The sequence below is a fragment of the Leptosomus discolor genome, chromosome 2 (assembly GCF_034619465.1).
Source record: "Leptosomus discolor isolate bLepDis1 chromosome 2, bLepDis1.hap2, whole genome shotgun sequence".
NCBI lineage: Eukaryota > Metazoa > Chordata > Aves > Leptosomiformes > Leptosomidae > Leptosomus > Leptosomus discolor.
In genome coordinates, this window is record NC_141392.1 from 2,128,900 (window position 1) to 2,144,920 (window position 16,021).

The 16,021-nt window shown below is 62.3% G+C and overlaps 1 protein-coding gene across 2 annotated transcripts; it reads right to left on the reverse strand.

Annotated features, from left to right (window-relative positions):
* Positions 1–13,698, reverse strand: NFKBIE (NFKB inhibitor epsilon). 2 transcript variants are annotated; one of them, XM_086460551.1, is made up of 7 exons: positions 13,558–13,698; positions 13,334–13,524; positions 2,786–2,888; positions 1,984–2,215; positions 1,737–1,825; positions 823–1,071; positions 1–508 (listed from the first exon to the last, which is right to left on the reverse strand). In XM_086460551.1, exons 1-7 carry the CDS (start codon positions 13,696–13,698, stop codon positions 443–445), a joined length of 1,071 nt encoding a protein of 356 aa, XP_086316677.1. In that variant the 3' UTR covers positions 1–442. The 2 variants fall into 2 exon arrangements, with proteins under 2 accessions (XP_086316677.1, XP_086316676.1); XM_086460550.1 differs by having other exon boundaries at positions 13,334–13,698.
* Positions 13,699–16,021: the final 2,323 nt, after the last annotated feature.

Sequence of the window (16,021 nt, forward strand, 5' to 3'; positions counted from 1 at the left end):
TGCCCGGCAAGAACAAATGTTTATTCGAGTAAGTGTCAAGTCTCCTCAGCCCACACTTCATTCTGATGGCGTTTGGGGGTGCCAGAGGATGCCCCATCCACCGTACAGTGTGAAAAGGAGTCCCCTTCTGCTCCTTCCCTGGGTAAGCTGGAGACCCCCCCCAAGTCAGACCCGTGGCAGCGTGGGGAAATTCAGTCCTGCTGCTGGGTACAAATACTAAAAGAAAAGCCTCCCCTGTGTAGTGCTCATAGTGCCACCTTCTTCCCTCTGGGAAGGCAGCCTAAGGCAAATAAAACGCTTCCAAAGAGGAGACGGGAAGGATGAGTCTCCCAAAGTGGCTCTGCTCCCACGGAGCCGCAGGCAGGCAAGGTCCCAGCAGGCACCAGAGCGGCAGCGCAGAGCGAGGAGGCAGCCCAACGGGCCAAAGGAGAGTCCGAGCCGCTCATTCAGAGCACACCACAGGCTTCCCCGAGATCTTCAGGTCATCGAAGGGCAGCAAGGCGAGGAGCTGCAAAGGCCAAGGGGGTGGACATGTCAGGATCCAGGGTCTTGTCTCCGCTGAGCTGGGGGTAAGGGCCCAGAGCTGCTCCCTGCAGCCCTGCAGCCTCCCACCTCCCCGGGGAAGCGCCAAGAAACCCTGGCTGGGCTTGAGGCAACGGGCACCCACGGACCCCCAGAGCCAACACCTGCACCCTATGGGGGAGGATGGGCACAGCTAGAAACTCCTCCTAGGAGCTCCCCCCCCGCCAAATCATCCGACTCCTGCATCCCCCACCACGCTGGCAAAGCCACAGGCCTTCCCTCGCCCCCGCCCAGACTCACGTCGTCGTTGCCGTCGGCCAGGTCCTGCGCCGTCTCGTTCTCCATGTTCCTCAGCAGGGTGTCGGCCCCGGAGTGCGAGAGGATGGCGGCGATGGCGGCGTCCTTGCGGCCCACGGCCAGGTGGAGCGGGGTGCACCCGTTGTACATCTGGGCGTCCACGTACGCCCCCCTGCGCAGCAGGAACTGGACGGCCCTGCGGTTGTGGCACTCCACGGCCAGGTGCAACGGGGTCTTCCCGCTCGTGCCCTCCTGCAACCCGCAGGCCACAAGGGGGGGGGGTGGGTGCAGGGTCCCCTCAGAACCCACCTGCACCCCCTTGGCAGGGTGGCAAAGGGGGCAGTCGCCACCCCGACTGCAGTCATAGCACCCAACAGCCCTGCAAGGATCTTCCCTCTCTTCTCCCTCCAGCACCCAACAGCCTTCCTTGCAAGGATCTTCCCTCTCTTCTCCCTCCAGCACCCAACAGCCTTCCTTGCAAGGACCTTCCCTCTCTTCTCCCTCCAGCACCCAACAGCCTTCCTTGCAAGGACCTTCCCTCTCTTCTCCCTCCAGCACCCAACAGCCTTCCTTGCAAGGACCTTCCCTCTCTTCTCCCTCCAGCACCCAACAGCCTTCCTTGCAAGGACCTTCCCTCTCTTCTCCCTCCAGCACCCAACAGCCTTGCAAGGACCTTCCCTCTCTTTTCCCTCTAGCACCCAACAGCCTTGCAAGGACCTTCCCTCTCTTCTCCCTCCAGCACCCAACAGCCTTCCTTGCAAGGATCTTCCCTCTCTTCTCCCTCAAAATTCAGAGCCTCCAAGCCCCACGGCGGTCAAGCCACTGCCCAGCAGTGCCTGCCTCAAGGCTGGAGCGCCCAAGGGAGCCACACACCGCGCCCAACCTCACCCACCATCTCACCATGCCCCCAGCCTTACCCGAACATCGATGTTGGCACCGCTCTCCAGCAGCAGAGACATCATCGGGATGTTCCCCTTCAAGGTGCTGATGTGCAGACAAGCCAAGCCTGGGGTGGGGAGGCAGGAGCCACAGTCAGCCCAGACCCCGACAGAGGGTCACCAACAGAGATGTGCCAACCCCGACCCCGCTCTCGCGCTCCCGGATCCCAACGCACCGTCTCCACCCCGACCTGGCCACCAGCCCCGTACTGGGCTCAGGTCTCACCTTGCCAGTTCTGGAGCTGCAGGTCCTGGGCGTGCTGGGGGGGCTGGGCCGTGCCCCCCGGCAGGGCTGAGCCCTGCAGCAGCTGCTGGGCGCAGCGCAGGCGCTGCTGCTCGCAGGCCAGGTGCAGCGGGGTGTTGCCGTTGCGGTCCTGCAGCCCGGGGTTGACTCCCTTGTGGATCAGCGCCTGGATCACGCTGGGCTGCTCCAGGTACACGGCGAGGTGCAGCGGGGTCTAGAGAGGAGGTGGGGGCAGAAATTAGGAAAGGGGAGGGGGGGGGGGGGGATGCCCCGTGGGACACCAGGCGTGATGAGCCTACAGGAGCCAGCCTGGTGGCACGGGCAGGTACCACGCAGGAGCCCATCCCCAGGTGTCCCCCACGCTTAACCCCAGGACAGACACCCCGGGGGTGCAAATGGCTTGCTGCCCACCCTCCCCCCCCCCCCCCCCCCCCAGCTCAAGGATCCCCCATGGGGGCAGATCTCAGTCTCCCAGGTTATCCACGCTGCCACATTCAAGCCGTGCCTGCTCCACCCTCTGCGACTGCCTGCGATGTCCTGGGGCTTTGTGAAGGACCCTTTCACCCTTGGGCGCTGGGAGCTGTCACACCTCTCTCGCTCAGGGTGTCTCCCACGCTCTTCTTCCCCTCCCTAAAAAAGGGGCTGCTCACAGGGGACCTTCACCACGCTCTGGAGGAAGCAGGTGGGTGGTCCTGGGGAAAAGGCAGACGGATGGGGCATCCCCCCAGGGAGCAGCCTGCGGCACCTGCCTTCCTCCCACCTTCTGCCTGTCACATCCACATACCTGGAAAAGATCATTTTGGATCTCCAGCACCTCCCTGGGCAGCTGAGAGATGCAGCAGAGTGCCACAGCTGGGACACAGTGGATAATGGCCAGGTGAACCAACCTACAGAGGGGATAAAGGGAACGGGAGAGGGAAAATAAAAGAAGAAAAATAAGTCCTGAGTGCCACGCTGAGGAGCAGAGATCCTCCACCGCCACATGGAGGAACAAACTTCCCTTCCCACCAGCTCAGGGCTTCTCCATCCTGCCCTCTCCCCGGGGAAGCTCAGCAGCAGGGCAAGGCAAGAATACGGCCCGAGGCTCCTCAGGGCAGTCCTTCACCCCGATCCCCCCCAGGGAACGGATCCTCCTGTCCCCGCTAAGCCCTGCAGGGTCCTCCCTCGGACCTCACAGCACACACGGGGCTTCTGTCCAAAGCCAGGCTTCCAACTGGTGCAGGTCGGAAGAGCCTGGGATGCGTTTCACAGAGCCCAAGGGACGGCTTTGGTGGCTGTGGAAGGAGGTCTGGGCTCTGGCAGCTGTCCGGGGAATTCCAGCTCCCCACTGCTGGCTGCTGCACGCCGCACTTCTGCTTTCCCCTCCACGAAGGCCGGCAGCCAACGCCGGGCAGGAGCCCAGCGCTGCTCCAAGATCACCTGCCTGGCACAGTCCCCGTGCCAGCCTGTCTGCTGGCCCACCCTGATGTCCTCTTCTCTCCCCCATATCCTTCCCTTTCCCCCACAGCAGGGCTGGCACGCAGTCCTCTGGCACAGAGGGACACCAGAGGTGTGGCTGTCAGAGCTCGGTGGCCATCAAGGAGCCCTGGTCCTCAGGACCGTGGTCCCCACGGCCACGAGGTGACCGAGCAGCCCCACAGTCCCCCAAGAGAGGTTTGATTTCCAGCCAGGTCTGATGCTGGCCCCTGCACAGTCAGAACAGAAGCGAGAGCACCGCGGAGGCAGAGCCGAGAGGGAATTTCCAGTCCCCTCCACCAACCTGCTGTGCTCCTGGGCCACCCCGCACAGAGGGGCCGGCCACACGCTGCAGGGCAGCCTCCCCCCGCCGCCCCGGGCCAGCCCCAGCCCCGGCGGGCAGCAGCGAGGAGCGGGCAGCAGCTCCCGCTCTGCAGAGCATGGCAGGCGCGAGCTGAGCCTCCTGCCACCTCCTCACCGCCGCGCTGGGGCCCCTGGGTGGCTTTTTCTCTCCGGCAGGGATCAGCTCCAACCCGAAAGCCAGGTTCGAAGCGGGCTCCTGCCACTCCAACGCTGCTTGCTGGAGGCAGGCAGGGATGAGGGATGGAGGGCGAGAGCTGTGCCAGCCCTGGCAAGACAACGCTCTCACCAGACAGCCCAGCTTCGGGATGCCACCTGCAATGCGGGGGACGGACAGCGTCCCTCCGCCGGCGGGAAGGCGGCAAGACCTGGCCCTAAAGCCTTGCAGCAAAGCAGCAGGGCCAGGGCTGGCTTCTCACCAGCTGCACGGGTGCACCGAGGAGCCCAGATGCCAGTCGCCAAAATGTCCTTTATCCACCTTCTGCCAAGCATTGCCCGAGGGTTCAGCCAGCACCCGGGACCCCAGGGACCCTCAGCTGAGCCCCGTTTTTGGTGGCAAAAGCAGGCCAGTTCCTCTTCACCCTGCCGCCAGGGAAGGGGCTGACAGGAGAGGCTGCATCCCCGGGGAAACCCCGGGTCATGCCACGGCAGGAAATTCCCCACTGGAAGGAGAGGCCACCCACATCTGCCTCTGCACCGCCACGGGGTGCCCCCTCGCTGCTGCCACTCCCCGGGGCAGGGGAGGGGGCTGCGAGCTGGGGACAAGCAGCCCCACGGGCAGCGTCCCACCGCCCCTCGGCAAACCAAGGGCACATCCAAGGGGCTCAGGCCAGGCTAGTGGGGGGGGGGGGCAGAAGCGAGGGGCAGAACTGGGGGACCAGCAGCAACAATACCCCTCCCCTCAGTGGGGCTCTGGCTGACCCCAGCCCGGGTACGATCCGGGCAGGGAGATTCCCTGCTGGGTTTTTCATCAGGCCCTTGGTCCCCACAGCGGCACCTGCGCCGGGGTGTCCCTCGCTCGCTGGCAGGGACGGCCCCCGTTCCTCCAAACCCGCTCCCAGGCGGGAGGGGGCCGTGGGATCTGCCTTTTTTGCAGGTACGGCAGCAAAGAAGACTGCTCCGACAGGGGACTTTCCGAGGCAATTCGGCTTCAACTTCAAACCTCTGCTGCTTTCACTTTCCAAGAGCCACGCTGGGCGCCCAGGGTCGTGCCCCGCTGCCGCCAGCCCCCGCACCCCCCAGGAATCCCCCCTCCCCGCCCCCAGCCCCTCTGCCACTACCTACGCCATGCTGCGCCGTCTCATGGGGACAAGTGGGGCTGTCACCCCGGGGGGGAGGTGGACACCCCGGGCAGCCCTTTGCTGCTGCCAGCACCTCTCGCTCTTCTCGGCTTGGGTGGCTTTGCAGCTCAACGAGCCGCTTGGGGCTGGGCTGACGATGAGCCAGTTTGGGCATCTCTGCTGCAGAGGTGATGGGGGGTGAGCACCTCGAAGCTGGGATTATGCCTGCTTCGAAGGATTGCTTTCCCCCACCTCCCTCCCTTCTCCACCCCGGGGTGCAACCTCCTCCTGGGCTTTCATTTCTGCATTCGTCCCCCCCTCCTTTCCTCGTTGCCCAGCCCTCAGCTTCCTGAAACGGCTGCAAGAGCCCCGAGTGACTTGGGGGGCGGGGGGGAATCGTGGCGAGGCTCAGCGGGCTGGGAAGAGCCCGCCGAAGAGCGCACGGGCACCCAGGCACGCTGTGCCACGGGGCAGGGATGCCACCCAGGAATCGGGATCGGCTCCGGGAAACCTCCTGCACCCAGGAGACCCGAGGGGCAGGCACCCTGCCAAGCTCCACTCTCTTCCAGCCAAGGCTACACCTCTCTCTCTGCCACGGCGGCCCCGTGGTCCAGCTGCTGACGGGCTGCTGCAGGGCACAGCGATGGAGAGAGAAGTATTTGCTGCCAGACACCCCTCCTCACCCAGCCACAGCCCTGTGCCCTCCCCCATGCCATGCTCAGACCCTTTGCCCTTCCCTCGGCTGCCTGCACGCCCCTCCTCTGCCTTCCTCTCCTTGCCTGCTCCCTCCCTTCCCACACTCCTGCCTGCAGCCACGGAGTAGCGGGGGGTGGGTGCCCAGCGAGGACTTTTGGAAAGGGCAACAGGGAGTTTTTAGAAAGGGCAGGGGATGGAGGAGCTGTGGGCAGGGGAAACGTGGCCAACCTGCTGGGCTCGTTCTCAGCTTTTTCCACTCGCTCACCAGCTCCATCCTGGCACAAGAGCTCTGAATCGCAAAGGTCCCGCGGGCACAGGGCATCCCTGGCACCAGGAGATCTGCACGTCATCAGAGAGAGAACGATCCCGGAGCAGCGGGGTCAGGGCCACCCCTGGGGACGTCCCCGGGTCTGAGCATGCCATGCCCAAGGTGGTCCTAGTTTAGGCAGGGGAGAGCATCCATTCCCACAGTGCTGTCCATCTCCCAGGCTTCTGAGTGACCTCAAGCACCCGGCAGGAAAAGTGTCCACACCCGAGGGCTGGAGGAAGGAGAACGGGGTAAGGGTGACACCCAGCTCTGAAACACAAGCAGAACTGATGAAGTCCCACCGGTTCTCTGGCTATCCTCTTCTCTGCCTCTAGAAAAAGGGGCTGACCATGCAGATCCCCCCCATCTGTGGAGCAAGACACTTTGGTCCTCAAAGCAGCCTCTCCTTTCACCACCTCACCCCAGCAGCACCTAGGACAAGGGGTCCAGCATTCACTAGAATTTGCTTTGACGAATTCTTTTCCCTCTCTAGATAAGATCCCTGTCTGCAGCAGGAACAGTTCACTCCCGGCTCCTTCTTTTGGCCGAGTGGAGCAGTCGGAAATCATGCAAACAATTCACACAAGAGAAACTTGTTCAGGGGAGGAAACGGCCCCAGCAGCAATCGAGAGGAGAGCGAGGGAGGAGGAAAACAGTAGGGGAATTCCACGCTTACCCTGCTCTCCTGTTCCAGCCCTGTAACCTGCACTGCTAACCGCTTCCTCAGCCAGCAGCACGAACCGCTGCCAGCAGGCTCAGCAAGAGCAGCTCCCTCCCGCCCTGCAGCCCTCCACCAGCCCAGCCCGGCTCCTTTCCTCCCCCCACACACCAGTGCGATGCTGCCCTGCTCCATAAAGCTGTTCCACCCGCCCTCTGGCAGCAACAAGGGCGCAGCGGATCCCAGCTGGCTGCAAGCTCATCCCCACGTCCCCTGCTCCTGCCCTGCAGGTTTCTTCTCTCCCTCCCACCCTGGGCAAAGCCCCTTCAGTGGTTGGGTTCAGTCCCCCGCTGATCTCCAGCCTGGGCAGCAGCTCCTTCCCAGCCTGCTGCTCCTGGGACCAAAGGGAGGGGTGGGAAGCGATGGGCGAGCAGGGGAGGCAGCCTCCACCTTTCCTGTGGTGCTCTGCAGAGGGTCTGGTCCGGGTGCCGGAGGATGAGGGGTGCTGGATGCTGACGGGCAGGGGAGGCGTTGCGAGAGGGCTGTGGGTGCCTCGTTTTTCAGTGAGGTGGGGGGAAGAGGAGGAGGAGGAGGTGGGGAGACGAAGCTGCCCTTGTTCACCCACATACAGCACGCCGTGCCTCACATCCTCTAGACTCTGCACCCACACATTTGAGCGTTTTGCCCCATTTCTGAGCAGATGGTGGGTCCAAGATGGCAGAACCACTCAACCTCAGGTGCATGCAGACTGCTGCCTGCCAAACGAGGGGTCTGTCCCACGCTACCATCCCTGCAGGGATGGGCCAAGCCAGAAAGCAGGTCAGGCCATGCCAGGAGGGCTCAGGCACAGGCTGAGAAGCAATAATTGCAATAAAAGCAGCAAACAGCCAAAAAGGTCCGTTGGCCTTGACTACTCCATTTCAAACGAAGCAAATTCCCATTATCATTCAGCAGGAGGCAAATACGTTCTCCTAAATTTTCTCTGCACACAGAGATATCTTGAGGTCAGACCAGCCTCTAACGAGGGGACAGTGTCTGGACTTGGCCAGAGCCCGTCCAACACGCCCTAGCAATCGTTTACAGCCTCGCAGGTATCCTCACTGCCTCAGGATTTTCTTTTAATGAGGCACCAGACATGGGCCTAGGATCTCTCAGGGCCCCCCTTCAGCCCTGCATCTGCCCCTGTCAGAGGGGCTTCCCATCTCCGGGGTGCAGAGAGCGTCCCGGCCAGCTCCCTGCGAGGCACCCGGTAACCACAGCAGCTCAGACCCCACGGCCTCTCTTTGTACACAGTTACATCTGACTCCTCCTTTATCCACGTTGTATCGAAAAAACCCAAACCCAACGAAATTCAAAACTTTCTTTGTTAATTTAGCTGAGCTCAACCCTTTCCCAGCAGGGGCCAAGGCCGCCTGCAGAGCGCAAGGACCTGAAGCCCTCCCCACCTCGACGGATCTGCTGCAGCCTGGCATCAGGCTTCTGCATCCCAGGGCATGGAAATTTCCAGCCGTTCTTTCCCTTCCTCTGCGCTGAAGTTCCCTGTGCCTCTCCCCAGCACCAAGGCAAACCTAAGCAGGCGGAAAGTTTGAAGAAATTTCCTCCAGGCCAGGCTGAAGTCATCCAAACAGGGGGGGAAAACAAATAAAATCGAATCTCTTCTTGCCTGCACAACCCCAGAGGGCTGCCAGGACTTACCCACCTTACGCCAAGGCTGTACGTGTGTGACCCCTGTGGCAGCCAGCAACTTCTGGGGCATCCTAAGGGAGCCCGTGCGGAGCTGCCTGCCCTCGCTTGGAGGGGCACCCAGCCCTCCCCCGCTCACCAAACTCCTGAGCTGAGCGTCCACGCAGCGGGAGCTGGACACAGCAGGTTCTCTTCTCCCTCTGGCCAGCCCCACGTTAGGATTCATTTTCCTCTAGGGAGCAACCCGGAATGGACTCGAACTTCCCAGGCAATTGGGCAAGGAGCTTCCCAAAGCCTCTCTGGAAAAAAAAAAAAACCCCAAGAGCATCCCTGCTTCCCATGAACTACGGCCATCCTGCTGCTGGGCAGCCAGCACCAGCCCAGCCCAGCCAAGCAGGGGGACCCCCAGCCCGACCAGCACCAAGGCGTGCTCTCTGCATCAGACGTCTTTAAGCCTTCTCCTAAACCTGTGCTTCCCCAGTCCTCTGCGGCTTTTTTTGTCTTCTTTCACAGCGGTTTCCCTTTGCTGCCACGCACCGAGCGTTCCCCCGGGCACACACGCTGGCACCCGGGGCTACGGGGGTTCAGCAACACCCCTGCTCCGCAGGGCGAGCAAGAGCAAGCGGCCACACCGCAGCAGGCGTGGGGAACAACCCCTGTCCCCCCCTGCACGGGGCAGATCTCTGGCCCGCAGCTACACGAGGTGGGAGGGTTACGGCTGGCGAACGGTTCGAAGGGGCTCCTGGCCCCCGCTCGAGGAGCCTTCGTGCTCGAGGCCCACCCACGCAGGCCAGGGCTCGGCGGGGAAGGCCCCTTGGCCACCCTCACGCAGCACCCAGCTCCCGCGGGGCCCCAGTTTTACTCGACCAACTCTCCCCAAGCCCTCGTGAAGGCATCTCCAGCCCACAAGTCACTGGCACGTGATTTCTTATCAGCAGACGGGGCAGCACTTGTGTCTCTGGGGGAAGGAGGAAGTCAGGCTTCCTCCGCTCCCCTCCCTCCCCGAAACACACACTTGACCAAAATCGCTCCGGTCCCATTTTCCATCGGAAGGAGGTCGAGATCTCCCTGCTGGGATTGAGCTGGGGGTCCCCTGACCTTCACCCCCACAGAGGAGCCGCGCTGCTTTGCAGACGGAGCCCCGTGCAGAAGGCGGCCACCCTCCTGCGGAGGGGCAGCCCACGGCCTTCTGCGGCGCCCCACGGCCAGGGGGCCCGGAGCAAGCTCGCCCCAAGCCGCCCAAGGGGCCCATCACCGTGGCGTCAGGTACCCACGGTGTGAACTGGCGTGTGCGCCACCAGGAATAGCAGGGCAGAAAGGGAAACGTGTTTTTTAAGTTTCAGACAGAATATATAGCCCTAGAGAGAGGAAGCCATGCCGAACTTCCCACACTGATGAATCAACTCTGCCTCTCCAGAGCTGGCAGAGGCTCCCACAAACCCAAGCGAACTGGGGAGGTCTTCCCTCGTGCTGGAATGCAACAGGCAACCCCACCGCCCTCCATCCCGCCCTGAAGGAGCTGATCCCACACCCACCCCTTTCCCAGGACACCGGGCTTGTGCGAGGCCGGGAAGGAGGGAGTTTCCTCGGTGCATCCTAACAAAGGTTGAGCTTGTCCGGAGGCCGGGGCACAGCGATAAAGCCGCCTGCCCAGCGCTAGCCATGCTCGCAGCTGGAAAGCCCCTCTCCTTGCTTCCACACGGAGCAATCCCACAAGGACTCCGTTCAGCATAAAAGGAGCTGGTTTACGAGGAAGACACGGATGCTTGGAGGAGACCTCTTGGTTCCCAAGGAAGACACGGATGCTTGGAGGAGACCGCTAGGTTCCCAAGGAAGACACGGATGCTTGGAGGAGACTGCATGAGCTTGAGCCCACAGGGCTTGCTCTCTGCCCAAAGCGCACCCACCACATTCTACTTGTCGCCCTGTTCCTCCTCCTTGACCCCTCCTGCCACGCCAGCTCTGCCACGCTGTCTCGGGGACGGATGTGCCGGTGCCCCATTACTGCAGCTCTGACTTCCCTGCGGCACTGCAGAGGCGCGGGGGTGGCTGATGCTTGGGCAAATGATTCTTGGAAGACAGCACCCACACATTGAACCGGCCATCACACCCACGTCTCTCCCCCGCTGGCCAATTTCCTTCCTGCAGAAGCAGGACCCCTGCTAATTTGGAGCGCGGGAAGAAAGAGTTTCGGTCCCGTCGCTTCACCCTGCCTGGGTTAACGCTGCTCTCCCGCAGAGGTGGGCAGAAGGGATCCAAGGAGGGTCCTGCTGATGCTCCAACCACCCAAGCCCACGCTCCTGGCCTCTGCTTCCACCTCCTGTACATCCCCACGGGCACCAGGCTGACAAACACAGCCCCCTCGCAGGCACACCTCGAGGTGCCACGGGTGGGTGAGCCCAGGGGAGCTGCGGATAACCAAGATTTTTGGTCAGGTGGAGAGCCAAGCCTTTTGCCAGCTCCCTTTGCGCACGCCTGGTGCTCCTCTCCGTACCAGCCAGGGCACCTGTGGAAACAGGAACTACTTGGCCAAAACCCCTGAACTTTTTGTATTTTCAGAATTACAATTACAGGAAAGCGTCGTTGCCCGGGTCTTCTGAAATCTAACGATAGTATGATTTTCATTCTCGGCCTGGAGCTGTGTTGTGGCAGACATTCAAGCAAGGCACACAAGGAAATGTGCTGCTGACGGAGATGAAAAGAAGTTGACGGGTTTCTCTTGCTGGATGAAAGGGCTGCAGCCTGTGGCCATCAGATCCCTTTTCTCTGGGGACCTTCTGCCACCGGGTGAGCAATTGCTCCACCGACTTTAGCTCTGCTATTCGCCCCGACTTTTTGCACACAAAACTGGTAGCAGCCGTTCAACGAGTTGCTGGGCGCTCACAGTCCCCATTTGCATCGACTGAGCTTTGGATGTTCAGCGTTGCTAAATATAAATGCCGCCTACCTCTGCCGGAGGGTCAGGAGGAGAGACAGGAATAGCAGAGGCAGAAATCCACAGCCTTGCCGGTCTAACCACAAGAATCGGGTGGGTTTTTTTTTTTTTTTTCCCAGCAGCGGGAGCAGATCCCAGGAAAGCCGGTTCCTGCACGGACACGGTGAGCCCGGAGCTGTACGAGCTGCACCACCAGCAGACTTTTCACTCCCTCCCTCGCTGTTTTACAGATTTCCTGTTCTGAGCTGCGCTGCGAGCGAGAGAAAACAACAGAAGAGCAACTGCAGCCCTTTGCAGAGCTCTCTGGGAGCCTCTCCTGCCTACAGTAACCAAGGCACCGCTGATTAATGTGTCCCTAGTTAATGAGGTGCTTGTGCTAGGTCTCTCCGAGCAAGCCTGACAAGCAAAGGGCTCATCCACTTTAGAAGACGGACCCAAGCAGCAAAAGCATCTCCGAGCAGCTGCATCTCCCAGGCTCATCTCCCACGCTCCACTGGGGAGCCCTGGGCGCGCAGCGATGGACTTTTCGGAGGCGTTAGTTCCACAGCTCTGCTTAAAAGACCCCTGGCTCTCTCCGTGGGCACCTTGGCTCCAGTGTTACCGCTGGGAAAGGTGGTGAAGCTCCTCCAAGCCTAGGAGCCCCCGAGCCAGCCTGTAGATAGGACAGGACTAGAAAGTACTACCCAGGAGCCTGGCTGGGGAGCGTGGGAGGCTGGGTTTAGTCTAACCTTGCTTGCCACGAGACTTCCAGCCAGTCCTTGGAGCAGATCCCACAGCGAGCATTAATGAACTAATTAGCAGCTGCACAGGCTCCTTCCTAACCTGGAAGTAAACACTCAGGCTGCCTCTTGGCTCATCCTCAGCCTCAGAACCAGGCGTGCTCTGCCAGGCAACAACAGAGCCTCTTTGCTGCTCCCACGACTGAAGACGTTCGCTTGGTCGCGTCGGTGCCTCTTAAAGTTTCTCTTCCTCTTGCACCATTACTCAGAATTCGACGCCAGCCTGGGTTTGGGGCAAAGCTTTGCCCTTCTCCGCTGTAAGCGCGCTTCGCTTGTGCTCTGTGTGTGCACACTCGTGACGAAACCCTTCCGTCGAGGGCATGTGCGACAGGAAAGCGGCACGATTCGCTGAAGGCACTTACCAGAAGCCAAACCAACCAACTCCAGCATGATGCCTCTGCTCTTGAGAGGGCATCACGGATGTGGGGAGCCCTCCCGCACTCAAAGAGACACTCGTCTCCGTCACAGAGGCCCCGCAGGGCAGCCCCGCAGCGGGGCGTGCGTCACGACCGTGCCGAAAGCGGCGGCTGTGCGGGCGGGTTGGCAGAGCGAGGCCGTTTCCACCGGAGAACAAATAGCGCTCGGGCTGCTCGGTGGAGCAGCATCTGGGGCCCTCACACAGCCGTCCCAAGGTCTCGCCCTGCACAGCCCACCTCCTTTTGGGTCTTGCTCACCTTCCCCATCGGGGAGGAAACAGTTGCATTCTCTGGGGGGTTGGGGGGAAAAGATGGCGAGGGAGGGGGGGGGGGTTTGATGCGCCCCTTCTAGTTTTGCCACCTTGTCGTTGCCAGCGGCCTCAGAGACAAGCGGGAGACCTGTGCCACGGTGCCTGGGGTGCCTCTCCCTCCTCGCTCCGCTGGACCCCCACTTGGATGCCCCACTGGTCACCCACCCAAACCCCGCATCCGCAAGGCGACAGGCTGTCACGACAGGGGGGCTCGGGGAGCCTTTCACAGCCCCCCCTCAACGGGTGCTCCTCCGGAGAGGGCTGGGGACACCCACCCCCCCACCCCCCCCGCCGATAAAGCCCAGCTTATCTCTAGGGACCGGCTGCGAGGGGGCCAAGCCCGGGGCTGGCTGGGGGGCGGGGGGGGAGGCTCGGCGCTCGCCAGTTGCCCCCGGGGCTTGCTGGGGGGGGGCTCGGCGCTCGCCCCCGGGGCAGGGGCCGCGGTCACTCACGTGTCGCCGTCCTCCGAAACGTAGGTGAGCGCCTCCAGCTGCTGCCGGCTGAGCCCCTCGGGGGGCGGCGGCGGCGGCGGCGGCTCCTCGACGGGGCAAGCGACCGGCAGCCCCGGCAGGGGCTCGGGAAGGGCTCCGGAGCCGTAGCTGGAGTCGAGCCGCTCCTCGGTGGGGGTCTCGGTGGGGGTTTCCTCGGCCAGGGGCTCCTCGGCGACGGGGATCACGGCGGCGGCGGCGGGGGTGGCGGGGGTCTCCCTGCCGCCCGGCAGCGAGCGCAGGGACTCGATGCCCGAGTCGCACTGTCCCTCCTCGCCCTCCCAACCCGCCGCCTCCTTGCGGCACTCGCCGCCCGCCCCCCGCGACATCCTTCAGCGTCTTCTTCCTCTTCCTCCTCCTCCTCCTCCTGGCCCCGGCCCCGACCCCGGCCCCGGTACCGGTACCGGGGGGCTCATGGCCGGAAAGCCAGCGACCGGCGGCCGGCGGGGAGGCTAAGGCGCCGCGGCTCCTCCTCCTCCTCCTCCTCCTCCTCCTCTTCCTCCTCCTTCTGCCCGCACTGACTCAGCCGCGCCCGGCCCCGCCTGCCCGGGATTCCCCCCCCCCGCCGCCGCCATCGCTCCGCCCCGGCACCCCCTTGCACCCCCCTAAACAGGGGGGTGGGGGCTGCCTCTGCCCACCCGCTTTGGCCGGAGGAGGGAGCAAACCCACCCGCGGGGGCGCGGCCCGCGGGGGCGAGGGGCGGCAGCCGGGGGGGGGCGCGGAGGGGAGGCGGCCGCGCTGTGCTGCCCTGCCCCGGGCGGGACGTGCCGGTGGGTCCCGGAGCTGCCTCCTCGCCTGCCCTCTCTGCTGGGGTTCTTTAAACCGCGGGAGGGTTTGCCAGGGGTGGGAGAGGGACCTCGCCAAAGCGGGGGTGCCGGTGCGTGTGCAGGTGCCGGCTGAAGCCACGGGCTCTGCGGGAAACGATGCGGTGGATGTCGCTGGCGTTCGCTTTTTCCCGCGTGCGCGGTTTGGTTTAACCCGTTTCACCCACTGCGACACCTTCTTGGCTGGCAGGGAACGGCCAGGCGGTCACCACAGTTGGCTGTACAAGTGTCCAGGCACTTCCCACCACCTCTCTGGGTCGCAAATAGAAAGCCCAAAGGCCAGAGTGGGTCACACAACAGCAGCCAGGACACAGAGATCAAAGCTGAAAACAGAAGCTCAAACAAAGGCCCAGCTCTGCCTGTGAATGATTGACCTGGCTGCATTCCAATGCTTTCCTTCCAACCTCAAAAAAATACCCAGTGCTCCCCTTCCAACCTCAAAACTACCCAGTTGCGTTCCTCATGGATCTGTGTAGACTTCGTCTGGTTACCTTCCAGTATCCCAAGCAGTGGGCTTTCCTCAGAAGACAGCCCTGAGCACAGGTGACACTTTGCCATCGGTTTCACTTGTTGCTTTTATCGCTTGACGTGCCCCTTCACCTCCACGGGGTGCCCACCTTCCCAGTTCAGCCCAGTGGGAGGGGAAGGGTCTCTCTGTGCCGCACACCTGCAAGGGAGCTCACCTGGGGAGAGCTCGGTGGTGGGTACGGGACCGAGGTCACACAAACCACACGCAAAGCACCAGTGATTTCCCCCTCCCGTGCTGCAGCTGCCACCTCAGCTTGGCCTCACTCCCCCGGCACTGGCCACCAGGCCTTTCACCACAGCCTTGCCACAGGCAAGCCACCCACCAAAAGTGCCTCCACCCAGGCAGGAAGAGAAGTTTTGGGGTGCGAGGGCAGCAGGAGGCAGGCAGGGATCGATAACTTCCAGTCACGAGTTTTCCTCCCACACTCAGGATCTGTTTCAGGATCTCCAGTTGTGCCCCTGGCCCTGCCTGGCTGCGAGACGACAGTTGCTAAGGGGAGGGAGCTTCTCCCGCATCCTTTCAGCTCCGTCCAACGCAGGGCAGGGAGCTGGGCCATATATTTGTGTTGCTCCCTCTCACACCCTGGCAGCGGCTGCATCCCAGCTCCATGCGCATCTGCAGCTGACGTTGCGGACCCCCACCCAGAACTTCTACTCTTTCAGCTTTCTGCACCCAACTGCTACTGGGTTACCCGCCAAATACCTTCCAAAATGACTTTGCCATTTTCTCTAGTAACTTACTAGAGGTTACCAGAGATGCAGCTCCATCACGGAGCGGTTACTTACACACTTTTGCATGGATAAAATCGGGTATGGGGAGAAATCTGCTTTGGTCAAACCAGCACAAGCCATGCACAAAGATTTCACTTTTCTGTGAACCAGCTGCTCCTTGGCTTTGCAGCAAGTGGCAGTCACCCCTTGACTACCTTGTGATGTCCTTTGGGATATGGGTGTGCAGCCTGCTTCCAGCGCTAGCACTGGTCCGGGAGTGGATCAGCCAAGGCACAGAGCCCGAAGCTAATAAGCCCTGGACCAGCTCTGCAGGGAGGCAACTGGAGATCCACCACTTGGGACTCTACAGTCCAGTCCACTGCAAGCTGTTTACCCCTCTGGCTACCAAGCAACCCCTGGAGGTGGCTTCCCCCTGCTGCTGATGTGAGGCTAGCTGGAGCTAGGGATCTTGCAGCTTCCCTCAGGTGAGCCTGGAACGTTCTCGAGCTGGCTGCTCCTCTCCCAGGGCTGTGTGGCAGTGGTCTGCTGCAGCTGAGCTACGGACACTGGGCACTCCCCATTCCAACCA

Coding starts and splice junctions, on each gene's coding strand:
- NFKBIE (XM_086460550.1), bottom strand. CDS start 13,698: ATGTCGCGGGGGGCGGGCGGCGAGTGCCGCAAGGAGGCGGCGGGTTGG. Junction 2,889..13,333: donor GTTTCGGAGGACGGCGACAC/GTGAGTGACCGC, acceptor TCCCCTCTGTAG/GTTGGTTCACCTGGCCATTA. Junction 1,826..1,983: donor GCAGCTCCAGAACTGGCAAG/GTGAGACCTGAG, acceptor TCCCCACCCCAG/GCTTGGCTTGTCTGCACATC.